At 43.6% G+C, this 26,846-nt stretch overlaps 1 protein-coding gene across 3 annotated transcripts in view; it reads right to left on the bottom strand.

The window, feature by feature from the left end:
- The window catches only part of doc2a (double C2-like domains, alpha), a 37,212-nt gene that overhangs the window by 9,668 nt on the left and 698 nt on the right, over positions 1–26,846 (bottom strand). The window contains exons 1-7 of one of the 3 annotated variants that reach the window (XM_061809730.1): positions 26,672–26,827; positions 25,724–25,812; positions 25,495–25,633; positions 6,790–7,154; positions 4,421–4,500; positions 3,340–3,414; positions 2,934–3,043 (exon numbers count right to left, since the gene is read on the bottom strand). In XM_061809730.1, coding sequence (XP_061665714.1) covers positions 2,934–3,043; positions 3,340–3,414; positions 4,421–4,500; positions 6,790–7,135 — 611 coding nt within the window. In that variant the 5' untranslated portion in view covers positions 7,136–7,154; positions 25,495–25,633; positions 25,724–25,812; positions 26,672–26,827. Of the gene's footprint in view, positions 1–2,933; positions 3,044–3,339; positions 3,415–4,420; positions 4,501–6,789; positions 7,155–25,494; positions 25,634–25,723; positions 25,813–25,953; positions 26,206–26,671; positions 26,828–26,846 lie in introns of those variants that run through there. The other 2 variants (XM_061809732.1, XM_061809729.1) reach the window with 2 other exon arrangements.

The raw sequence follows: 26,846 nt of genomic DNA, 5'->3' as shown, positions 1-26,846 counted from the left end.
TAACAATACAGTAGTTTGATCTCCGACGTGGTTATTTCATCTCAAAACTACAAATGAGCGGCGGCAAAAGGCGGCGCGGCCTTTGTGTCTGCAGGGATTGATAAAAGACGGAAAAGGGTGAAAAAGGCGACAGAACTCAGACGTGACACAGTATTAAGTCAAGTATCTCGGATTCCGGACACTTTGGGAACCTTTCAAAAGGGCAACTTGACGAGATTTTAAATGATGAATTCGTCCACGGTCAATTTCAAGTATAGTCATTGTTTGATTATTAATGGTGTCATTTTCTTCACGAAAAGTTTAGTTTGACTGTTAAGTTCAAACCTGGGAGTGGCATTCGTGTATTGAGTTGCGTTACGTTCGCTGGCAACTAACAGGGCTCGTATCTCACATTTTTGCTAAGGAAAAAAAAATCCGGCAGCTCGCCGCTTTGTATCTGGAAAAACGCGTTGGTCGGGTTCCTCGTACCACTCGGGTATATTGTAATGAGAATAATCAATTCTACCGGAACAAACAAAAAAAACTTTACCTTCTTTTTTCAGCTGACAGAACAAACGTCGTACATTGGCTTTTATTTCCCACGCCGCCAGAAATGCGCTTGTGCAGAAAGTGAAGCCGTATTGTATACAATGGTACACGCTTGCAGAGTACCTCCGTGGCGAAAAATGGCTCGACGCTATAATAAATACCACAGACTTCTAAACGATATTCCCGTTTCCGAATTTGCTTCCTGCAGCAGTGGTGATAAAAACTTACAAGTGGGGAAGTAAAGAAGAAGACTGAGAAGAAAGTATCTCGCGTCTCGGAAAAATAAGAGCTCGGCTTTTTTGTCACGTCGGAATAAAGCAGCAGAGCAGAAATTGGAAATTGGATGATTCGCTCTCTGTATTTGAGTTAGAACCCAAGTAGAAAGGGGCGGGGCGGTTGCTCATATCGTAGAAAGATTAAGTTTGAGTCAGTTTAAAGTTCTCATAGAGTGAATCCACAATATGTCAATCTGAAAAACTAATAACGCTCGTTTATGACTCGCATTAATTAAAAGACACAATGAATCGACTTCTTATTCATTTACGCAGACATCACGTTCAAATGTTCACAACACTACTTGAGTACTTTATTTGATCCTTAATTTTGAGGACATTTCTTTACTCACATATGTAATGTCCTTCACATTAATTTTAGCTGACCTCCTTAATGGAACATTATGATTTTGACGGTACTTATACATCAGATGTGGGGATCTCAGAGGAAGTCGCAGTATGTGCGGTATCATCCTGGGATTTACTCCAGGCCGAAAAGAGTATCTGCCTTCCAAACGCAAACAATATCACGATGCAAAAAAGATGGCGCGATAATCAGCATATTGGAAGAAAATAGGCAGTATCTGATGCATCACCACATCCATCTTTGCGTGCACGTCAAGCACACCGAACGTTATTGACTTGGTTGTATATGAAGATAATGGAGCCAATTACACTGCAGGGGGAACCGATTTCGCTTGGATTTGAGCTTGTGCACACATCTACATGAAAAAATATAAATACAGTTAAGCATTATTGTAAAACACTCGTTTCCATGATTTATTTTGTAACTTGAATAGTTTTTGTTCTGTGCTTTTATTTCAGCGTAAAATGACAACTTGAACTGACAAAATTTCAATGAAAAAAAAAAAAAGGGGGGTTAAAAAAAATAAAAATAATATATATACCCCCTTTTTCTTAAACCCCCAAATTATTATTATTAATAATTATTATTATGTCATCAAGGTACTCATTAAGGCTGGCCGTATAAGGCACTGATATTGAAAAATCTGACATCGTGTAAATCATCCTGGCCAGCAGGTAATTACATCCATCCATCCATTATCTTTAGCCGCTTATCCTCACGAGGGACGCAGAGGGAGTGCTTGAGCCTATCCCAGCTGTCAACGGGCAAGAGGCACACGCTGAACTGGTCGCCAGCCAATCGCAGGGCACATGGAGACAGACAACAGTCGCGCTCACAATCACACCTACGGGCAATTTAGAGTGTTCAATTAATATTGCATGTTTTTTTTGGGATGTGGGAGGAAACCGGAGTGCCCGGAGAAAACCCACGCAGGCACGGGGAAAACACGCAAACTCTGGGATTGAACCCGGGACCTCAGAACTGTGAGGCCAACGCTTTACCAGCTAATCCACCGTGCCACTATTATTATTAATATATTTTATTATTATATCATCAAGGTACTCATGAGGACTGAACATATTAAGGCACTGATACCACAAAATCTGCCATCGTGTAAGTCATCCTGGCCAGCAGTTGGCGCTAAACTGCAGTAATTTGAAACGTGGGTGAATTATCATCCACGGCAGGAAGAAAGAAAGGTCATAATTGCATGTCATTGTGTTAATTACAATTTTATGTATCTAAATAGTACTGATATATGTTGTGAGTGGCTACGACCAAGTCTGAAAAAAAAAAAAAAAAAAAATGATGCGGAACATCTCGGTACAAAGCGTACGTTCTCGTCTGAAAGCTCCTCTGGTGAACACGGTTGTCACGGGTCAGCCATTTCCCTCTGGAGATGGGCCGTCAATCCCGTTTAAATCCTACGCGGCCAAAGTTTGAGTCGCGTGGACGTGACGATTCCCAGCTTTTCTCACCTTTGGTGGCGGCGGGGGGTCTAGGACATGAAAACACCCCGTGGTGCTTAAGCGTGACCTCAATCTGTCGTGGCGAAACAAAGACGGTCGCAATGAGGCGGGATCCTCGCCGACGCCGACAGGGAAGGAACAAAGCGGGCGGAGGGATCGGCGGCGCGGGGCGTGGGAACGCGGCAGACAAAAAAAAAAAAAAAAAAACAGCGCAGACGGCCGTGACTGAAACAGGCCAGAAGACAGAACCAAAGCCAAATGTCCCGAGAGAGAGACGGGAGGGGGTCGGATATTTACCGCAGCGTTTTCCGAGTCATGTCCTCCTCGGTGATGCCGCAGTACGTGAGCGTCTCGTTCCACACCGGGTTCAAAGTGTTACGGACCGTCTTGGTTTTCAGTTTGTTGGCCTGCAGAATACAAAGAAGGCAAAAACGTCAGCAACTGGTGACGACCCGTCGGGGTTCTGGAAACCGGACAACCTTCTGAGGAAAGACGTTTACTCCAAATATTTGTACGACACTACTTGTGTTCAGATATCTAGATTCTCTCGCTTTTCTTCTGCGGTGGTTTTCAATGCGCATCAGAATAATTCAAGAATTTTAAAAATAAGTCGGAGTGTGTCAAAATCTGAGCACGAACTCATTACGGATCCACAAATCTGCAAAGCCGTGGCAAACAAAAACGAAAACAAAAAGATTCCGACCTTGCAGGCTCCCGGTAAGAGGTGCAGCTTCACGTAGGGATCCGCCAAGCCGTTGAAATCCATCGGTTTCAGACCCTGGCGGAGGCAGAGAACGGGATGAGCCGTACGTGAGCGGGAAACTAAAGCGCGACGGAGGACGTTTTGCGCAAAACGCCGGAAAAGGACGGACGGGATGAAGGAAAGGTGAGGGTTGAAGTTTTGCTATAAAGTATATTTGGGGAAAAGGTCTTGGGACAGACATTACTACTAGATGCTACTTGTACTGCTCATTTATAAAAATTATAGGTTCATTTGATGAAAAATAATTCTATTTATGCAGTGCGATTGGCGGGTGACCAGTCCAGGGTGCACACCGCCTCCTGCCTGATGACAGCTGAGACAAGCTCCAGCACTCCTTGCGACCCTTGTGAGGATAAGCCGCTAAGAAAACGGATGGATCATTCTATTTAAATTTTGTGCAGAGATATTATTTTTGTTTGGTGCTGTGCCACGAGCTTCATTTTTTAGACATTTATGACAATTGTAGGGCAAAACTGCCTAATTTTCACCTCGCGCGCCGGTTTGATTGCGACGCTCTTATAGCGCCGCTCGTATCTGGCGCGGGCGTCTTTTGAGCGCGTCCGTCGCAAACGTCCCGAACCGTTTGCGGCGCTTTCATTCGCCGACAATCGAGATTCTCCAGCCCCGCCGGCGGCTCTGTGAGGGCGGCGAGCATCAAAGCGACGGGCCGGCGGCCAAACAAATGCAGCGTTCGTGATGTGATCAAATTGCATGCAAGACCCCCCACCCCCCACCCCCTCCCCCAAAAAAGAAGATAATAGAAGACAACCACGTTTGATCCTGATTGGATTTTTGTGTTCTTTGAATGCTGAGTGCCTGAACCCGAGAGCGACGGAAACAGTGGCGAGATGGCTGAATGTTTATTCCCCATTTTAGCATGGAGAACGTTCCCTTGACTTATGACATTCATTCATTACGTGAGCAAGATCGTAATTGCGTCGGATAGCAAATCAATCCCCCCCGTGCAAATGAAATGCCGCGAATCGTGTAAACAATAAACATTGACGTCGTGCTTCTGCACCTTTGCTTTCAGGACGGTGCAGTGCAAGGAGCTGGTGGCTCTGTCGTACAGCAGGTCAAACTCCAACGTCCCCAAAGAAGCTGTGGATCGAGCACATTATATTATATTATATTCAGGACTTCTGAGAAATGATAACTTCTGTAGTCATGTCGTACACGGGTCAGCCAATCCTCGCTTTTGGTTCAAAATGCTGCCGCTCACCTCTTAACTGGAGCGCACAAGAGGGAGCATACGCAATTTGCCTTGAGCCCATCATTTGTTTTAAATGTTTTGTTAATATTTTGAATTATCTTGTGCTCTACTGTCTTGTGTTTTTTTTTTTTATTAATGTCCAGCGCTTTATTTCATCTGCGGATGTTTTTATGTGCTATACACATAAAATTGAGCTAAGATTAGTTGTCGAGGAGGCGGCACGGTGGCCTCACAGTTCTGAGGACCCGGGTTCGATCCCAGCCCCGCCTGTGTGGAGTTTGCATGTTCTCCCCGTGCCCGCGTGGGTTTTCTCCGGGCACTCCGGTTTCCTCCCACATCCCAAAAACACGCAACGTTAATTGGACACTCTAAATTGCCCCTAGGTGTGCGATTGGCCGGCGACCAGTTCCGGGTGTACCTCGCCTCCTGCCCGTTGACAGCTGGGATAGGCTCCGGCACTCCCCGATAAATCTCGTTAAAATAAATGCAGACAATGATAATTTAGATACTGTTGATAGAATTGCTGAACCTCGGTGACAGCGTCATTCAAAATTTAGCATTATTATCTTCGTAAAACAGATTTTTTTCCATCTTATTCTTCTCAACCCCTACACATGTGCCTTAATATAGAATTCAATCATTCGCTTCCGCTTCAAATAATGCGTGAAATGCTCCTTCACACATTTCTTTGCTTTTCTTTTTGTTTTTTTTAAACACTTTAAGACAGTGACGCAAAGTGCCCGTTTTGAGGTCCCGCAGGGGTGAGCACGGCGGAATTCTTCAAGTTCCAAAATAGTCGCGTGTAGGCTAGATCATGCGTGACAACCGCCACGCGCTTCTTTGGAGCGCCGTGTGACGACTGCGGCGCATTAAATCCTGCAGGCAGCCGTGACGTTCTTAATTAAGACCGTTCTAGAGGAATGAATAGATGAAGCAAAATTGTTGTTACGGAGGTGTACTTATTGTGAGCGAGCGTGCGCATGACGTTACTGTACGCAAGCAGATTTTCCGGGTATCTATACTTCACTATTTTTTGACGAATTTTTACTTATTCTCACTACATTTGAAAACAGATACCTCTACTTTCCGCTCTCCGTCACAACAGGTTTGTTACTTTTTGCGAGCGCCGCGAATGACTACACCTGGGGTCTCAAACTCATTTCTCATTTTTGTCGCGGGCCACATCGTGGTTACGATTTCCCTCACAGGCCGGTTATGGTGAAACCACAGAAATCCTGAATTGCCACATCATATTTACACATGAAATTTATGAACTAGTTTTGGAATCAGAAATCACGCGTAATGGGTTTTTCCTACTACTGTTGCTTGGTAACACAAACATGCTTATAACATCTCAACTTTATCATTTATGACATGACAATTTGAAATGTTGGGTTATATTTTCACAAGAATCACAGATTTTGACACGGATGATTTGCCTTCGCGGGCCACATAAAATCATGTGGTGGGGCGAATTTGGCCCCCAAGCCTTGAGTCTGACACCTATGGACTACACGATGTACAAAAAAAAAAAAGATGATAAGAGGGAGCAATAAAAATTCTTTTTTACTTTTTGTACTTTGCAGAGCCTGGATTTTTTTTTTGTTTGTTTTTTTACTTATCAGTAAGTACTTCAACTCCTTTTCTCCACAAGTACTTTTTCTGTGCTTAAGTACAAAGTGTGAGTACTTTTGAAACATCTTTTGCTGTGACCACGCAGTGTGACTTACCAGCTTAACTCTTTTCCAAGCTTATAAAAAAAAAAAGCACTGAATTGTAAAAGTTAAAAATAAAAACATGCTAAAACAAAAGATAGTGGAAAGAAGTAGTGTACGTAATTCAGCCAAAAGTGCGCCTTTAAGGGCCTATTGAGTGATGTGAGGAGCTCTGACTTCAACTCCGGTTTTACATGCGGTAACTTCCGCTCCATGCTCCTTGTGAGTGCATTCATTTTGTATTTGTGTCTTTGGCAGCTTAACATCAGGATTCCCTCCTCCTCCCCCCTCACTTGTTACCTTAAGCCAAATTTGAACCCCCAGCACAAATTAAAAACGTGTTCGAGTGCCGGCTCGTAACTGGAAAGACTCGTCAAAGTGGGTCAGGCCTAAGTCAAGATACGGGTGCATGTGGGACAGGTGAGTTCTATTTATTGCTCCGGCAAGTTCCCGGTGACTCACTGTTATCGTCGCTGTCACAACTGTCCACCTCGACGGAGGTGTCAATGCTGCTCATGGCGGACAGCGAGCCCCCCGCCCCTCCGCCGCCTCTCGCCGCTAACAAGGGCGACAACAGGCCATCGCCGCCGCCTCCTCCCGCTCCTCCTTGACCCGTGGCCCCGGGGCTGAGGGTGGCCGAGGCCCCCGTCTGATTGGGCGAGAGCGGCTCCGAGAAGGAGGAAGTGGGCGAGAGGCGGGGGAAGTAGGCGGAGATTTGGCGGATGGGCCGGATCGGTCCCGGGCAGACGTCGATGGCCATGTGCTCCTGGATGGTGATGGCTAAAGTTTTTCCTTTCCGCACGGTCATTGGGATGAAAGTAGGAAGACTGAAAAGGGAGAAAGAAGAAGAAGAAGTGTCACAACTCAATTTGAAATCGCCATGCCGTGGCATTTCGCTTCATACAGTATTCAAATAAAACTCGTGTTAAATGTTTGCGAGTCCCTTTTCCGCGCATTTTGTCCTGTCAGGCTCAATTAATTTTTTGCACGTTTGTCTGTGCAAATGAGATTGTAATAGCATCACGTCTTTATTCTTTTTCCTCCTGCTTATTCTGTTCGGGATTGCGGCTGAACCGGGAACCCACATCCAACTGACTTTGGGCTCGTTCTAAACTGGACCAGTTGGCCCGCAATCACATTTACACCTCGATGCAATCATCGTCCACCACTGAGGCGGCGCCGACCGGTATAATACGACCAGAAACTTTAGGAGCGATGTTTTACTTTTCTGTTTTTACAGCCCTACGCGATAGTTACACCGTAACTGCGTTGCTCTGGCAACTCGCTGAAATTCCCAACAGGGCGAATTTCACACAGATGAGGATGTTATTTGTTAGGAAGTGAAAGATACGGCGCGCTCTCGCGCTGCAATAATTACAAATCTCAGGAAAAGGAAGTTACGTGGAGAAGACGGCAGATGGTGCGGCCTAATTTGCATTTTCCCGGACCATGTCGGAATAGACTTGAGGCTACGGGGATAAAAGATGAAGCATTACGCTCAGCAGATCTCCTGCCCGAAGCTTCCACATCCTCCTCGATCAAACTGCAAGCGTGTCATCTAAATCCCCCATAGACAATCTGGCGCTTATGGGATGGAGACTGCCGTACGCGGCGCGGCCCGATAATGGCATGACGGCGATATCAAGTCGTGCTCGCGGAGCGCCTGAGTTGACCACGAGCGGCCTGCTGTGTCTGTTCTCGTCCTTAAATAAACAAGAGGGGGCCGCGCTGAAAACATCTGAAGGCTTTTGTTTTCTAAAGACGAACGCAGCTGGCCTCGGTGGGGGCGTTTTGTCTTCGGCGGTGGATAAATTCCCTTCTGGACCACCTGCAGCATCCATCGATCTCGAGCGAAATGCTCGGCGTTATAGTGCTGGAGTTTAGTCTTTAAACATAAAAAAAAAGAGAAAGAAAAGCTGGAGACTTTGAGCAGATGAGGTGAGTCACACACTTTCTCACAGTTTTGGCAGCTTTTTGCATCAACTAATGGAAGCGGTCCAAGTACCCTGCGCAGCACACAAAAGTGATCAAATACAAGTGTTTTGTTTTGTCTTTGGAACAGATTTGCATGCAGATGATCAAGGCCCAAATGATGTGACAAAACACCCGTGTGGTGTAGACAGAGAAACAAAAACAAAAAAAGTCCAAGGTTTTATCAGTTTTCAGCTCAGAAAACGGATGGATGGATGAATGTTATAATCAGTTCAAGGAAAAACCTAACCACATTCAACCTTGGCAGGCATCGGGGAAAGCTGTGCAACATCCTGGCCAAACAGAAAAGATCTGCCCGTGACGGTTGACCTTCCGCGAGATCGCGGGGTCGCCCCGTCTCGGAGGCGACGGGGGCTGCGAGCGCAAACAGCGGGAGGCGCGCGTCGCGGGCTCGTTCGGCCGGCGTCCCCTTGGCCGAGGATGAAACGTTCGTCGGTGGCGCAAGGCGGCGTGCGAGCTGCCAGCCCCGGAACGTCTTTGACTCGTTTGACCGAGAGCATGTTGACGGGCCACTGGCTCTGGTCTACTGTACCTGTGGCCAAAAAAGCGAAGCGTGAGGAGTCTCTGTCGCCAAAATATCAAAGTGCAGTCACTCATTGGGACTGTGAAGGCAATAACCTGCTAAATATCCAAACTTTCTCCTTGATCCTCACAATTCCTCTCATTGAATTATTCTAATACAGCAACCAGGGAGATATAAGACAGCCGTGCCATATGGATAGCGGTTCGACAAAATGACATATTCGGCACCTCAAAGCATTGTTTCTGAAAACAAACATCACCAGAACATCGAGGGTCGACGTTTTTCCCTAGTTGTTTTTTGTCTGGGTGTGAGTCGCCGGCTGTGATTTATTCACGATTCTCCAGTTCTGCCTTGTTCAGCGGGATTATTTTTAATAATTTTTTTAAGGTAAAAAGAAGCTTCACGGAAATTTGTGGCACTACTTTAAAAAAAAAAAAATACACATACTAATGTTATCACACGGTGTTTTAATGAAATAAAAGTAGAGCTCAGAAGACTGCCAGTAACTCTTTGCTTTGCCAACAGCAAAACCAAGCTGGGATTTCGTCTTTTCTTTTTTTAAGGTTTCGCTGCTTAGCATATGTTGACAACCGCGTATTCAATTTGTTCGCCAACAAAAGGGCGGAGTGCTTCCATTGTTTTGTGGTGATCCCCTGTCGGTTTTCACATCCCTGCCCTCAAGACATATTTCTTGCGACAACAGTTTTGTTGTGTGATTTTTCGCCACGTTTGGCTGCCCTCCGTCGTGGTGCCAACCAATCACAGCCGAGCGTTATGTTGATTAGCGCGCTGGGAGTCGTCGCCTCCGCGAAACGTGCCTCGTCGCGTGGCCGCCGCTTGCCAAGGCGAAAGAACACAACATGCTGGATGTCCTCCATTGTTTAGCGTCGTCTTCTCTGAGACTTCATCGCCACTTTACGCGCTTGGCACCGCTCGGGTGTCACAATATTGACACAAGCTGAATGAAACAAGCCCAAATTTCATCTATTCATCATTCTCCGTAGCCTAGCCCAGCTGACTATGGGCATGAGGCCATGTGTAATGTGCATGCCACGCCAGTAGTTGGCAAGGTCACGCTGAAACGAAATGCGCATACACGGCAATTGATTCCCCCCCCCCCTTAGTTTATGCTTCTGATCCATATCTGTTGAACATCCAGTTGTTGAAAAATTTTGAATCACAAACATTTACGGCATTTGCTCGTTTAAGCACTAAGTTAGCAAACATCTGTTAGCCGGAGTTACGTGGTTCACTTATACATTCATTTTCTTTGCCGCTTATCCACACAAGGGTCGCAGGGAGTGCTGGAGCCTCTCCCAGCCTTTAGACTGGCAGGAGGCGGGGGGAACAGCCTGAACTGGTCGCCAGCCAAACGCAGCTCACATGGAGAAAAACAGACGCACTCATAATCACACCTTGGGGCAGAGTGTCCGAATACTGGTGCATGTTTTTGGGATGTGGGAGGAAACTGGAGTGCCCGGAGAAAACCCACGCAGGCACGGGGAGAACATGCAAACTCCACACAGGCGGGGCCGGGATCGAACCCGGGTCCTCAGAACTGTGAGGCTGATCCACCGTGCCGCCTCACTTGAACATTTACGATTAAATAACGAGGTGGTAAATACAGAATGTGGAAATTTTCCTCTGTTTTTATGTGTCACGTTAACGGTGAATCAACAGGAAGTGACATAAATAGCTTGAAGCAAGCACGCAGTGCCTCTTCTTTGGAGAACTGCGTGAGCGAGTGAGTGAGAGCACGGCCTAAGGAGTCATTTTAAAAGGGTGTTTTAATGTTTAAAAATTGTGGGAGGGGTAGAGGTAAGCAAAATGATTTTTTAAAACCATCTCAATGGTGAATTTTGCACCATTTCTAGATGAATCTGATGCGCATCTCCTGCGATAAATGGGAATGCACTGTACTTAATACTTAAGTCACATGACCGCGTTGTCGTCCGCTTTTAGAGTCCCCACGTTTATTTTCCGAAGCCCTGCCAACTTCGCGTTAAGGATAAAAGTAACGGGAGCTCAACGCACGTAAGGGGTCTCGCTGTTCTCTCCGCAATAAAAACGAGCGCAGCTGCCCCGCTGGAGCAAATAATCTGACCATGACATCGAGGTGAAGCAGAAGTAATGAATTTCAAGTCATAATTAAAAAAAAAAAAAAAAAAAAATGAAAAAAAATTTGCTGAGGACTGAAAGATTCATTTACGCTGATGAAAAGATTGGGAAAAAGTCCGAGAAAATGTGACAGAAGGTGCGCAGAAATGCCAGTGAACATCCAGATTGCATCAATTCATCAATCCCTAAACCCCCCACCCCCGGCACACCCGCAAACACACACACACACGTGCACACAATGATGCGGCTGGTTGTTGTGTGTGTATGTGTTGATGTGATGTGCACAGTCAGTGGCACATGTGGTTACGAGCGCACGTACACCCGAGAGGGCCTGCTGGCTCGCAAAGCAAAAAAAAAAAAAAAAAAAAAAAAAAAAGAAAAGGAAAAGCTCCCAGCGAGATGCTGATTGATCGCTCTCATGACGCCAGCTTTCATCCTTTCTCTTCATCCTCACGACAGGAAAAACGCTTCAGTCGTTGGTAGAGTTAAAATGACGTCAATAATATCGAGGGGAGCCGGATAAGCACCAAGAGGATTTTATACGTTTTATTTTGGTTTGTTTTTCCCAAGAAGGAAACAACAATCATAGCGGCTGAAGCGCCGACGTACGCAGTTGTTGTTCAAAGAATTCTTTGCCAAGCTTCCCTCAAATGGACCGTAAAAGTCACGCCCGCTATCTTCATCGTTATGGAAAGCTGCTGGAGCCTTTAAAAGATATTCTCAATATCCATCTTGAGGTCCATGTACTAGTGCACTCCTTGGGCCCATAAGTAAAACAATTCATCACACTAGTACAACCACAATGACTTACGAGTAATACAATAATCCGTCGCTACTTATGTCACTGTTGGGTTATCAATACCCAATAAACTACAACCCTGCGCTAGTGACGCTACTTGGCCTAACTAGTCAGCACGTGACAGGCGCTAATATCCTACTTGACTAAATGTGCACTGTTGTCTCACTGGTAGAAATTGGAATCGATTACAACTCGGCGATTAAGATTCCAAAATGGATGATTCTTTTTTATCTGATGTTTTAAAATTGATTCTTCTAGCATTTCTCATTGGGTGAGGGAATGAAATGATATGATTAATGTCATGATATGAGACAATTGAAATTAAAAAATACGGTAAAGTTTAAAAAAAAATAGTTGTGTATAAGCACAGAAAAAAAAAAAAAACGTTTAGCCATATTCCTGTTTTTTTGGGGTGGGGGGGGAGCAGCATGGTGGGTCTTGCCTGGGCCCCCGGGGATCTAGAAACGCCCCTGCGCGCTACAAGTGCGCCGACTTGTTTTCCTAATGCGGAGAAAGTGTGCTAGTACACATCCCTTCAACTTCTCATGATGGACATTGAATAAAAATGTTTTTTCGCAGCCATTTTTTCCCTCTCTCTTCTCATCTTATTGTCCGACTTCGTTATCTTCTCGATTAATCAAATTGGAGTCACCCCCCCCAACCACAAACACACTCAGCAGTTATTTTCAAGAAGTCTCACACTACGCAAGTGCAGTTACATAAATCCATCTATGATTATACATTTCCCATCACTCACTGGTGTTCGTTCTTTTCTGCGCAACGATGCCACAGATGTCAGACGGCACACTTTGCACGGGAGTCCCTTGAAATTACTCGCGTACGCTGACGATGATAAGGCGCAAGTTTCACGCAGCTGCAGCAGAGGCCCATGTGGCTCTTCCACATACACAATCGCGACTGTATAGATGGCGAGGTTCGAGACCGGAGGAGTATATTTGGACTCTACATGCCTCCACCCCCTCCTCTTTTAATGCCTTCACTTTAAATTAGACTCATACTACAAGCATGGATGGCCCCCCCCCCCCAGCGCCCACCCTCCCTCTTCTCCTTTTTAAATCCATATCGCTCATTAATTCTCCAGTCAATCACCGTCGCTCCACCTGCGGCACGCACGCACGAGCGCGTCCGCAAACGTGCCGCAAGTTGAGCGGCCGCGGCGCAGCGGCTCTCCTGCCAATTAGAGCCGACTCGGGCCCGAGTAAACTTCGACGCGTACGAAGCGGACTAACGAAAAGGTGCAACATGTGGCACTTGTTCCGACGAGAGCGGCGGCCGGCGTCTCTCCGGCTTCCCCTCCGCCTCGCAAATGTTGCGCTGACACGCGAGATGATGGTGGTGAAAATGATGATGCAAAGATGACAACATCCACGTTAATATTCCTTACCTTAGAGGAAGTGGGGAAACTCCTCATAAACGACAAGAAGGTGAAGTACGGGAGGAGGAGGAGGAGGAGGAGGAGGAGAGGAGGAAGAGGGGATTCCAGCGCAGAGCGGCGAGGGAGGCGGACTAACAGGTGGCGGGGAGAGGAGTGCGGAGTAGATGGAGGATGAGGAGGAGGGAGAAGAGGAAGGGCAAGAGCAAGAGGAGGGAGGACTCGCAGGACCCGCAGTGTTTACGGCGAAATATTCAACGCGTCCCTACTGTACTTCAACTTGTGATGGAAAATGAAAACGAGGCTGGCAACATGACAGCGACGTGCCAGCGGAGGGAGGGAGGGAGGGAGGGAGGAAAAGGGAAAGACGGCAGGGAGTCATTCCTTGATAGTCTGGAGTGCAAACACAAGCGCGCCGCGCACACGCTTGGACTCATTACAAGGGAGGACGTCCACGACATTTATTGACGTCTAAGCGCTGTTCTGTCCCTCAAGTTGAAATGTTGTGTGATTAAGGTCTGCAGCTACACTGGGGGGGGGGGAGTCTTGGATTTTTGGTTGCACGTGACTAGAATGTGCTCAACCCAAGTCAGTTTGCAGTTTTCCTAAAAAAATAATCACAAAAATATGCTGGATGAACACGTTTTCATCATATATAGCCAATGTGCGTGCGTGTTACAATGAAGTACATTGGAAAGACTTTTTGCAGCGTGACGATTATTTTAATTCTCGACCAACCTGACGATTGCTTTTTTCAAATCAATCATTGAATCACCAAAAAATATCCATTTTATTATTATTTATTAAAAAAAGACTATTTCAACTCCACAGCATGATACAATGGTGTCAAACTCAAGACCCTGGGGCCGGATCTGGCCCGCCACATGATTTTACGTGGCCCGCAAAGCCACATCTAGAATGTGAATTTCCATGATTCTTGTAAAAATATGCACTACAATTTCAAATTGTCATACATCACAAATGATCAAGTTGAGCTATTACAAGATTTTTTGTGTTACCAAACGTGAATAGTTGGAAAAACACATTACCCCTGATTTCTGATTCCAAAACTAGGTCATAAATTGATGAATATTTTTGTTCCACACTCATAACGGCTCTCTGAGGGAAACCCGAACAACAACGTGTTTGACAACCCCGCTCTAAATGATTGATCGATGATCAAACTACCCGTCCATTATTTTAATAAATCGCTTAGTTGTTAATTAATTGATACATTGTTGCACCTCTGATATAATGTGTTATTACAGAAGACACTGTAATAGCCCCATCTAACCATCCATCCATTTTCTTAGCCGCTTGTCCTCACAAGGGTCGCGGCAAAATAGCCCGATCCATGGCCTCAAAACAAATAACCCTAACCAGACCCAAAACTCCTAAACCCAATCCAGACCCACGACGCCTAATCCCTGACCCGAACCAACTGTCATGGCTCCTTCCGGACCGTTGGTGGGTGGAGTCTCCTGACGCAAAGACCTTCATCGCTTGTCACCGTTATCGCTACGTTCACACTTAATTCGCCGAGCTGCCGTTTATCGTTTTGTTCTGTTCCTCACGTAAACACCGCTTTAACCTTTTAACTCCCGCAAGGCCTCGGCCACACCTTAAACCAAATCCACAACCCCATAAACCCGAACCCACTTATTGCCGCTAGTTGCAAACACTCTCCAAAACATTCTTACAAAGTCACACAAACACACAGGCTGTGTTTAAGTACAACTTAAGTGGAGACTTGGGGAAAAAAAAAAAAAAAAAAAAAAAGACACCTCATTAATTCTCCCAATCAACCGTTTAATTTGCATTTAATTTAATATGCAATCTTATTCCTGTCAGGTCTATGCTTTCATATGTCCTTTCAGAATTGCATAAATTTAAGTTTGATGACAGAAATTAGAATACAACTATATGACACACTTAATGGGCCAATTATTATTATTATTTTTTTTTTTTTACTTTTAATCAAAATGTATTAGGATTTACAGGCTTGGTTTGCCAGGAAATTATTTTTTAATGACACGATTCTGCAATAACGACTAAAAACGCTTTGCGTTTGTTAAAGTGCCCCATTGTAAACTTTCGAGTTAGCGAGTCATTAGTTGTTCAATCAACGCGCCATTCGACACATTAACGTAAAAATAATGTGAAAAAAGGCCGTACCTTGGATTTTTCGAGAACGAGTCACTGGGATGTTTGTTTGTTTTGTTTTGTTTTGACTTGCAAACATAAATTTGCGGTACGTACACTTGACGCGGGCAGTGAAAGCACCTCAGCTGACTAGCGCAGGTTTGGTACCGTGAACGAATCTTCAAAAAAAGTGGATTCAATCTGTTTAAATGCGACTGCCGGATGAAGTTTACTGTCAAAGCAAACATAAAATTAAGGCAGTGACATAGTTTGCGTTTAAACTAATCGCACAACTTTGCTCGAGGTTAACGCATAATGCAAAACCCCACAGACGTGCTAACGAATACCACTGATTGTTGCAGGGTCACAAACAACCCTTTAAACAATGAATATTTGAACACAAACGGTGCAGCCACACATGTAGACATACACCGTTTTCACCTGTGTACATTCTTTATCCTCTGCGAAAAATGACTCAGTCATTGAGAAACTCTTCATTTATGTCTGCAAGACTATTATACAGCCTCCGGGTAGGTAAGGAGCCGCCATGAATTCATAGTTTTCACATTATATTATTCATAAGACACACGATAAAAATGTTTGTAAGCTTTTTTTTTTTTTTTTTTGGGCGGGGGGCCAAAAAAAATAATGACATTTCCATTCATTTGAATGAGGGAAAATGATTTGAGATTTGTTTTGAATTTTGAGCAAATAAGGGCACCACTGTAGTGTCAAATTTCCGCTGTTGGGTCTTTTTAGGCAAAAGCAGGCATATCTCTCGCTGTCGTGAGTAACACTTCCTCCATATAATTAGGCTTAACCGTCCTTGAGTCAGCGCCGGTGATAGACAAGTGGAAACGTGCTATTTAGTCCCTGCGTACACTAATTAGTGTCTTTGTGAACTCATTTGTGCCCGTGAATAGCATCTTTTTTTCTCCCCCCCCCCTTGCAAAATATCACTCGAATAGTGACTTTGCTTTTGTATTTATTATTTTCCAAATAAATGAGGCTTCCAATTAGTAGCGTTCCCTTGTGTGTCTGTTTGCTTCCTCGGCACCCCCCCCGAACGCTTCCTCCTTCCTCTGCAGATACACGCAAGCCAACTATCGTGCGCACGCACATACACACCCGTCATGTATGTTCTGCTTCCATTAAATTGATGCCATAGTACATACACGCATGACTGCAATAACACGGTGACGAAATGCACAAAACCGTCCAGAGCAAGATGGCACTGCTTCTCACACACACACATACACGATATACACACTCTTACACTTCCATATTCGCTCGGTGCTTATAATTCATATGGCTCGCCGCCCTCCCCGGTTTCTACTTTTCATCATCGCTACTTTTTTATCACCATAAACATCTGCATGTTTACGACGACCAAAGAGCTTATTGCAAATGCGCACGACGCTCGCTCAGAGACAATAGCTGACGTCAGTTGTCTAATTATTATACATGGCCAATGAAAGAAAAATGACTCCAAATTACCCCGACAGTACTGCATATGTAAAAAAAAAAAAAAATTAAATAAATAATAATAATAATAGGATACAATCATACATTTAATATCAAGTGCGCTTCAGTGTCTCCTTCCACTCAACAGTTCAAAATGGAGAAATACAAAATGAAACGCAAAATACAGCAGTTGAAGTTTACTGTCAAACTAAACATAAAATCCAGAGAATGGCACACGTTTTTTTTTTTTTTTTTAAAAAACAACCACAGAACTTTGCTTTAAAATAATCTTAATGCTTGCACAATGGGGAAAATGTCATGAAAGGCTAACTAATGCATGTATTTTTTGGTGTTGTAACATGTTTTTATATTCGCACATATGTTGTAATATATATATCTACAACAACGCTTATGCTGACTGCATTATACTGCCCCCGGTGGACAGTTCCAGCACAAAACAAGGAGCCGCAATGAATGAATCCTGCTACGCAAACTGTTTTATCCTTTACATTATATTTAATCATTTTGACAATGTTTTTATCGAGGACTTCCTTATTAAAAAACAAACGCCCCCCCCACCCCCCCGCAAAATGTCCATGTTCCACGTATGTTTTTTTCCAGGGGGTGGCAGAGGCCGCAACTAATTATTGGCATTTCTTTTTATTCTGAAAATGAAAGATGATTTGAGACACAAGTGCCTTGAGTTGTCTAGAACAAATTTGACTCACATTCCAAGGAACCCAAATTTAATATTTACTGTATATTTACGCAAACAGTAATCGAATTAAAGTTGGGTGTACTTGTCGTGTATTGCTGCAATAGTCAAACATGTCCCATTCCCATACATCAACTTTACTTTTAGCTTCCGACGAGTGATGAGTTGAACACTTACAGCACAATTACCAAAAACTTCCCAGCAATATTTCCTCATTGATGTGTTTTTAATTACACCCTCATCTTCAAGCAGCACTCGCGCGTCACCCGCAATCATATCTCTGATAAAAATGTAGATCACGCGCGTCGGCAATTAAGGCAAAACTCGTGCTTCAGCCACGACGGTGAAAAACGCCACAATTATTGTGATTATTTTCTGCCCGAGGGGAGCGCGCGATCAAGGAGGGTAATGTTCCCTAAACGCCTCGTTGTGCGTCGCTGCCGGGGAACAAATTGCCAATAAGGTGAGCGAACGCTTTCTGCGCGTTCGCTTCGAGCGATGAACGTTCTTTCCAGTCAGATTCTAAAGTGATTGGACTCCGTTTGGAGGTCAACGCGGTAAACGTCAAATCAACGTAGCTGTGCTGTAACAAAACCCAACAGGTGGACACAAAATCGTGACCTCAACTTTTGATATCAGTTTTCACACCTCGCTTTAATCACGTATAATTAAAGACCGAGTGATTACTCGGGTATTAAATCGCAATGCACGTTTTAATTTAACCTTCTGCCGGCGAGTGGAAGGGCATACACTTGTTTTGCCCCTCACTATAAGTTGCTGGCATAGATCGGGGGCGTCAAACTCATTTTTTTGTTAGTTTGCGGTCATAATGGATAGGCTGACAGATGAGGTAAGACTGGAATCCCCTTGGACCGTGATGATATTGTGATCTGCGGTGAAAGCAGGGAGCAGGCAGAGGAACAATTACAAAGACGGCACTGGAAAGGAGAGGAATGAAGATAATCCGAAGGGTGAAGAGAGAAGCTCCAGGGAGAAGAGATGGCGAGGGTGGACGACTTCAAATACTTGGGGTCAACAATAGAGAGCAATGGAGGGTGTGGTAAGGAAGTGAAGAAACGGGTCCAAGCGGGGTGGAGGAACAGTTGCCGGAAGGTGTCTGGTGTTCTATGTGACAGAAGAGTCTCCGCTAGGATGAAGGGCAAAGTTTATAAAAGAGTTTTGAGGTCGGCCATGATGTCTGGATTAGAGATGGCGGCACTGAAGAGACAACAGGAAGCAGAAATGGAGGTGGCAGAAATGAAGATGTTGAGGTTCTCGCTCGGAGTGAGCAGGCTGGATAGGATTAGAAATGAGCTCATTAAGAGGGACAGCCAAAGTTGGATGTTTTGGAGACGAGGTGAGAGAGAGCAGACTTCGATGGTTTATATTGGTAGAAGGGTGCTGAGGAATGAGCTGCCAGGGAAAAGAGAGAGAGAGAGGAAGACCAAAGAAAAGGTTGATGGATGTTGTGAGGGAGGACATGAGGACATTGGGTGTTAGTGAGGAGGATGTACGAGATAGGCTAAGATGGAAAAAAGATGACACGCCGTGGCGACCTCTAACAGGACAAGCCGAAAGGAAAAGAAGAAGTAGTTCATGTTTGCGAACACAAAAATACCTATGATCTCTCAATGCTACCATTTATGCTACGTGACTTTGAAATTTTGTTACAGATTTTCACAAGAATCATGGAAGTTCACGCATAAAATCCTGCGGCGGGCCGGACACCTGCGGCATAGATGGATGAACAAAATCGATCATTTTTGGGGCATTTAATAGAAAGAAGATTTTATAAGTTAAGTTCTCTAAGTGCTTGTTTGTTTGACTTTATGTTGCCTGTAGCAGGAGAAAAGTCTCCGGTGGGGTTTTCCTCCGCTGTAACACACCACATTATCGTATCACGCAGACGCGACACCGCGTTCCAATGAATAATTTCCTTGCCCTTAAACGTGAGGCGGGGAAATTGGGCCGCTCTCAACTGAAGTGAGAGCCCGACGGAAAATAAGACGCGCGGCGGCGGTCGCGGTGTAACCGATTGGAGAGGAATCTGCAGCCTTTGAACACAAAATGGAAGTTGAAGAGGACGCGAGAGTGGCGGTGAACTCAATTCACAGCAAGCATGAGCTTTGCCAGATAGTGGGGAACAAAAAAAAAAATAAAAATAGAGGCTGCCAGACGTTTATTGCCACTTCCAGTTGACGTTCACTGTGAAACTGATAATCAAACAAAGAGAAATACGCCTTCCATAGCATTTAAGCAAACCACATAAGGAGAGTACACTAGCTTAATGCTAACTCATTACAGGAAACGCCATTGACGTGCTAACAAATGGCGATGCTATATCACGCTTTATGCAACACATGCAGCCAAACAATTTCACATCACTCACGTGTATATTCCCTATCCTCTGCCAAGAACCACTAATAGCATTTGAATCCGGTTTAATCCAGCCTGGAACTAATTATTAGTTTTGAATTACGAGGGTGTTAGGGGAACGATTTACACTCGTATCTCAAGGCACAACGGAAGGGGCAATGGAAATTTTTGAACCAATCGAATTTTTTGTTTTTTTTTGTTATTTTGTGAACAAGATGGGTTTGGACTTGCCACGTAAAGAAAATCCTGATCTAATTTGTCGCTTTTCTTTTTTTGTGATGCACTTTTGTGAGGGCGGAAGTACTCTCGCTCAACAAGATCTTCAGCGGCAAATGACTCAAGGTTTGTTTGTGCTCCAACAGCTCACACGACAGCGCTGTAGCGTTTCAAAAAGACAAATGGCAGCCATTAGCCCCATAAAATATTCAGATGGGAACGCATTATTTTTTATTTATTTTTTTGCCATTTACTACGCAACACGCTCGGATGGATTTTACTGGTTTGTCTCAGTCAAAAGCGTCTTTGTTTTTCCCCGTCCGAGATTTAAAGACATTGTTTCCGGTCGAAAAATATTCCAGTTATACGAGTCATGTGTACGTAATCGTATTTGATGGATTTTCTTTTTTTTTTTTTTTTATTGCAAATTAATGCAGTAATTCATTGGATTGAAGCCAGGTATTCTCAGTCTGGTACACGAGCTACTGCTAGTGGTGCAATTACTCCCTCAGTACATCCTTCCATCTATTTTCTTTGCCGCTTATCCCCACAAGGGTGACGGGGAGTGCCAGAGCCTATCCCAGCTGTCAACGGGCAGGAGGCAGGCGGGGCCACGAGGTTCACATTATTCACCGCAAACCTGGAAAGCAAAGTCTCACTGCGGGTGCTCGTAGGCATGTCAACAACCCAAAGACCTCCGTAAAGATATGAAACAAGTGTGGAGGATACCACAGTAAATTAGCTGAATGCCCAGCAAAAGGTAAACAATACCTGAAGCCTCAGACCCCTTTTTCTTACAACCATAAACCACACAATGAAATCCCATGACGAAAACACGCTTATAAGCAAGTCAATATTCAAAAAAAGATCACTAAAAAACGCGAGTTGTATTGTAGTTTTGCTATCCAGTGTGGCGTCGTAAACAAAAGTCATGTGACTCACGATGTTACGTGAAAAGTATCTATCGTGATGGGTCCTTGTAGGGCACAAGCGGCCCTGGCGACACCTATTCATATTTTAATGTAATTGTCCAGGATGCTAAAACAATCCACGCCGCTAAGAACCAACGCGACCACGAAAAACACTCGCAAGAGTGCAATTATACAGCGAGAACAACCCGAGCGCTAATTTAAAACCAATTTTAGGCTCATTAGCGGAGGTTCCAGAAAAGCTCACTTTACTGCATTTGTCTCAGCTTCCCAATAAAACTCCGTTTACAACACGAAAGTGCAGCAAAATGAAAATAAAGGGACGGTGAAAGACGCCGAAACGGAAACTCGTCAGCCCATTTAGAGCACAAGCGCAAATACTCCAAGTGGCGATTTTCGAGGCCAGGGTTGTTGCGGAAGGTTTTAAATTGCTAAAATGTTCTTTTCGAACGAGAGCGCGGCGTCGGAAAAGGGCAAACGCGCCCAGCCTCGGGTGATGTGCAGCCGGCCGGCATTTGAAAGAAAAAAAAAAAGGAGGCTCCAAAGGGCATTGAAACAAAGAACGTTTGCGGGCTGTCGTCTTGGTGAAGTCATTTTCCGGAGGCCGGCCTTAGAAATAACAATAATAATAATAATGAAAAAAAAAAAAACTGTTAATTAAGTCAGCAGGAAAATGTCTTCGCTCTCGCCCAAGGCTGGGAAACAACTTCATCATATACAGACTCCCTTGCCTATTTGAGTGCACCACTGTGTGTGTAAAAAAAAAAAAAAAAAAAAAAGGGGGGGGAGTTCGTTTTTATTTAGGAAAAAAATGGAACGTTATGAGAAAGAAGTTACAATACATGGGAAAAAAAGAGATCCTGATATAGAAAAAAAAATGGAAGTTTTTTTTTTTTTTTCCCAGAATAGTACTGTACTTTTCAAGAAATCTTTTGAGAAAATACATTTTAGAAAAATATCTATTTTTTTTTATTTGGGGACAGGTTTTTTTTGTTTTTTTTTTTTTTTTACAAAAAAGGAAAAAAATGTACAGGAGAATGATTTTGAAGCCTTATTCATAGTTTAATAGTTTTTCGTGTTTTAGTTATTATCCCTAACTCATTTCATCAAGGCCGCACGGTGGATCAGTTGGTAAAGCGTTGGCCTCACAGGTCTGAGGTTCCGGGTTCAATCCCGGACCCGCACGTGTGGAGTTTGCGTGTTCTCCCCATCGCTGCGTGGGTTTTCTCCGGGTGGGCACTCCGGTTTCCTCCCACATCCCAAAAACATGCAACATTAATTGGACACTCTAAATTGCCCATAGGTGTGATTGTGAGTGCGCCTGTTTGTCTCAATGTGCCCTGCGATTGATCAGGGTGCACCCCACCTCCTTCCATTGACAGCTGGGACAGGCTTCAGCACTGCTCGCGATCCTCGTGAGGATAAGCAACAAAGATAATGGATGGATGGATATTTTCATTAAAAAAAAAATCATATCAATCTAGACTGACAACGGATGCTCTTTTCTGTCTCTCTTTTTTTTGGGGGTGGTGACATTTGTCTTGACAGATCGCGATTTCATTTTCGTAAGTTATTGTGGTAATTTTGCAACTTCCTGCGTGCAAAAGATTTGTGTTCGAAGCGCCGAGGGAGAAACCTCGTTTGGAAATCGCAGCCGTCATTAATCTCCGCTGCGGACGCGACGTCGTCTCTTAAAATGCACATCTGCACTCGTAAATGTACATTTTTCCTGAACCAAGTCTGATACATAAAGAGGTAGGAAGGCAATAAGATTGACTGATGATTAAAAGCAGAAAAATAAATAAAGCGTAGCCTGATGTAGTTGTAGTCGGTTCAATCTCTACAAATGATCTTCAAGGTTTTAGCCTTTGTGAGGCTTGCTAAGCGCGCGCGCTCGACAAACAGCGGCGACGCTAACGGCCTGTCGGAGTTAACAAACAACGTACGTTGCAATTGGACTGCCGTCCTCGGCTCGTGCAAGGACAAATTTCGAGAGAAAAAGGGATCTCATTTTCGTGGGGGGTGAAATGAGGAGAATGAAAATAAAAAAATTCAAAAAGAAGAATCCAATTAAGCTTAGAGATGCATGGAAAATGAATACCAATCAATTATTATTCCATATATAGCGTGAATGCTGTCTTTAAACGACGGCCTGAATGCAAAGTCATGATTAAAGGTCGCAAGCGAGAGCTTCTTTCTCTTCCGATCTCTGCACGAGGGGCCACTTTATTAGGTATGCCCCCGCCCAGCCTAATGAGATTCGCTACACCGGCAGAATAAAGACAACAGCCTGCCGTCGCAAAAAAAAAAAAAAAAAAAAACATAATTACGCTCACTTCTGAATAACAAATTGCTCGGCTTGCGATTTACTTGCGACGTCCATCTCAAGGAGAACTGCGACAAGTTTACAAAGCCTTCAGGGACAATTGGAAAGCCCAAAACTGGGATTGGGGATTGGGGGGTTGGGGAAGATGAAATGAAATGAAATTAAAAATGAATGCCCAAGAAGATGGAGCACTAAGAAAAATCGAAGAATTGATTAAATCTGAATTCTTCAACTTGAACCACATTTAATTATCTTCTTTGTGTAATACAAAGAAGTATCCAAGAGGGAAGGGGTGGGGGGGTTTATTATTATTAAAACATACGGGAAGATTTATTTATTTTTAATAGAAGTCATCTTACAATAAAAACATTTTGAAGAAAAAGTCAATTGTGGAAATATTTATCTTACATGCCTATATATTACAAGAGGAGGGAAAATTGAATTTTATTTGGAAAAACAGTGCTTAAAAAATGAATGTAATACTATGAGAAGCATTTGAATTATTACAGGAGTGGAATGGAATGAAATTTCCATTTTTTAAAATATTCCAGATGAAATTTCACATTTTCAAAATGTGTTTGTGATGTAAATAGCTGGAATTTTTTTTTTTTTTAAACGCCATTTAAAATAAATAAATAAATAAATCGCATTTTAATTTGGGGGCCCCCCCGGAAGCTGTTTTGGAAGAAAAAAAAATGTTTATTTTGAAGAGAAAAAAAATCAAATTTTTCAAATCCAAAACTTTTTTCACTTTCTAAACGTTATACGATTTATTCTCATAACTTTGCGACTTGTAGTCGGCTCGTAATTTTGCAAGTTTTTCTTTTTCGGGAACGGACTACAACTGGTAATTTTGCATTATGAATTCATCTGCATTTAAAATAAAAATAAAACATTTGGGCCCCGAGCCTTTTTGTTTCCCCAGATGCGCAATAAACACCACTTTTATATTTAATGCGTGCGCGTTTGTGTCTGATTATAATTCTCCCCCCCCCCCCGCGCACGCAAAGCCACTCGCTGGCTGTTAAATCCCCACCATGACAGCGCCGATTGTTTCCCACCATCCAGTTGCTAGGCAACACTGGAACTTGAGCTGGTGCCGGTTCTATCGTGGGCCACGGCGGACGCGGATGGAGACGAGGTGAGGAAGTCTGGGAGGTATTTTTTGAGTGTGGGCCCTTTGAGGGTCGGTGGGTGGGGGCTGACGGAGATAGCGGCGTGTTATCTACGCTCGCCGCCCGCCGCGCGTCTCGCCGGGCATCGTGGGAGACGACAGTCGACGCACTTTGTGCTCGGGTCAACGCGTGTGTGACGCAATTAAAAAAGCGAGGGAAGCCGTGTTTTATTTTCAGAGCTATTTTTCATTTACGCTGCCGAGAATGAATGGAGTCCATTTGAAAAGTCTACACACCCCTGTTTGAATGCCAGGTTTTTGTGACCCCCCCCTCCAAAAAAACCCACAATGAAATCTAGTACCGATATGTCATTTCAACAATTTAAAAAAAAAAAAAAAAAAAACTTTGCACTGTCTAATGTGACCTACGCGCAAATGCACAAGTGTGCACACCCTCTTTATGACTTAATGGGAGTGAACGCACACCTGCCACAACTTTGAATCAACTTCAAATAAAGTTCAGATTCAGCCCAAAAACATGCATTTCAAACACAATAAATCTACTTAATAATTGGAACAAAGGGTATTCTGAACACCAATGGTGCAGCAACATGTAGAATACAATAATCACAGCTGTAAATTATTTGTTCTCCGTGAAAAACGAGAATAAAATAATGTACTAAGCAGTTGTGACAGTCTTTGTTTATCTCTGTAATTTCTATTATGGTTATTTAAAATACATACGAAAAAAAGCAATCACAAGAACGATATGGCAACAAAATATATAAAAAAAAGTGTTCAACTATTTTTTTTTCCCAATCTGTTAAATTTGACATGTAAATTGCTTATCAAGGCGGTGGGAGGAACAAAAAGTAATTTTGGAGATTATTTGGTACTGTAAGGAATATTTAGGATAGCTACAGTTTTATTTTGTCTCGGGACATGTATAATTTCCACAACAAGGGAAGGTTTGTGCATTTCGTGGAAGGGTTGTTTGACATTTCACAAGGTGGGTGGGGACAGAAAATGACTTCCAGTTGTGGAATGATCCTCCTCTCACCTGATATTTCAGCTCCGAACACATTCGCTTTGATGCTGGCCAAATGCGGACGTGTCAGCTGTGGGAATCAGCTGCCCGTGTCCATCATGCGAGGGCGCAACGGCCACAGAGGGCGGCGCTTCCCCGTGAAGCTCAGGAGCTGTTTCAGAAGCCAAAAAGATGATTGAAATGTTACAACAGGCAAAGTTCACCAAAGTTTTTCCTCTCCTTTTTTTTTTTTTTTTTTTACCTTGAGATTGATAACGGTGGGACAGAATGTTTGACGCTCTTTCAGGGAGAGACGGTGATTTCTCATGGTGGAAAGCCTGGCAGACACTTCTGTTGTTAAAAAAAAAAAAAAAAAAAAAACTTTTTGGGGTTTCTGTTGAGTTCAAAGGCTAGACATATTTCAAAGTGAAAGGTACAAGAATTACATCATAATGTAACCGTCTGAGGGGAGGGAAAAAGTCAAAATCTTACCATTTACATCAATGAAAATTGAACTTTTATGAGGAAAAAGTCTGAATGTGAAATGAAAACTCATTCAGGTTAAGGTTTCTTTAGCTAGCACTTTAGTTAGTTCTCTTGCTAGTCGGCTAGTTTCTAGGGTTAGGACAAATAGAAGCTAGCTAAAAACTACAATTTAAATCTTGTAAAATTAGGGTTGTCTTATAGAAGAACGGAACTTTTATGAGGAAAAAGTCTAAATATGAAACGAAAACTCATTCAGGTTAGGGTTCTTTAGCTAATTGGCTAGCTAGTCAGCTAGCTTCTAGGGTTAGGCCAGCTAGAAGCGAGCCAACTAGCTTAAGAGCTAACTAGAGAACCCCAACCCGAATGAGTTTTCGTTTCACATTCTGACTTTTTCCCCTCATAAAAGTTCCATTCTTCGAAAAGACAACCCTATTTTTGCAAGATTTAAACTGTACTTTTTAGCAAGCGAACGTCAATATTTCCACACATGAACCTTGATGCAACAGAGATGAAAAATACAAGTACAGTACAAAAAAATACTTCTCTGCTAGAAGAATTCCCTTTTGAGGAGTAATGAGTGGTTCACACATTTAAATTTGTACAAAGCTATCTGTTCTAAAGCTCAGCTTTTCACATTCTGTGCTCTTTCTGCTCAGGCTCTTGCTATTAGGAAAGTAGTAGTGGGACCAAGTATGACTTTGTAATTTGTTTTTCTTTTACCTACTTGTACACGATGAAACCATCTGTAAGCCATAGAGGAGTGATGATGGATATATATATATTTTTTAGCTATTTTTGGCCATCCACGGGCTCTTGTCCAGCGAATACCGGGGAACTTCTTTATCTGCAGCTGCCCTTTCAATGTGCTTCGCTGCGGTCGCTTTTTTTTTTTTTTTTTT

Source organism: Syngnathoides biaculeatus, chromosome 22 (assembly GCF_019802595.1).
Source record: "Syngnathoides biaculeatus isolate LvHL_M chromosome 22, ASM1980259v1, whole genome shotgun sequence".
Lineage (NCBI taxonomy): Eukaryota > Metazoa > Chordata > Actinopteri > Syngnathiformes > Syngnathidae > Syngnathoides > Syngnathoides biaculeatus.
The sequence above is the reverse complement of the archived record's forward strand: the minus strand, read 5'-3'. Positions and strand labels throughout refer to the sequence as shown.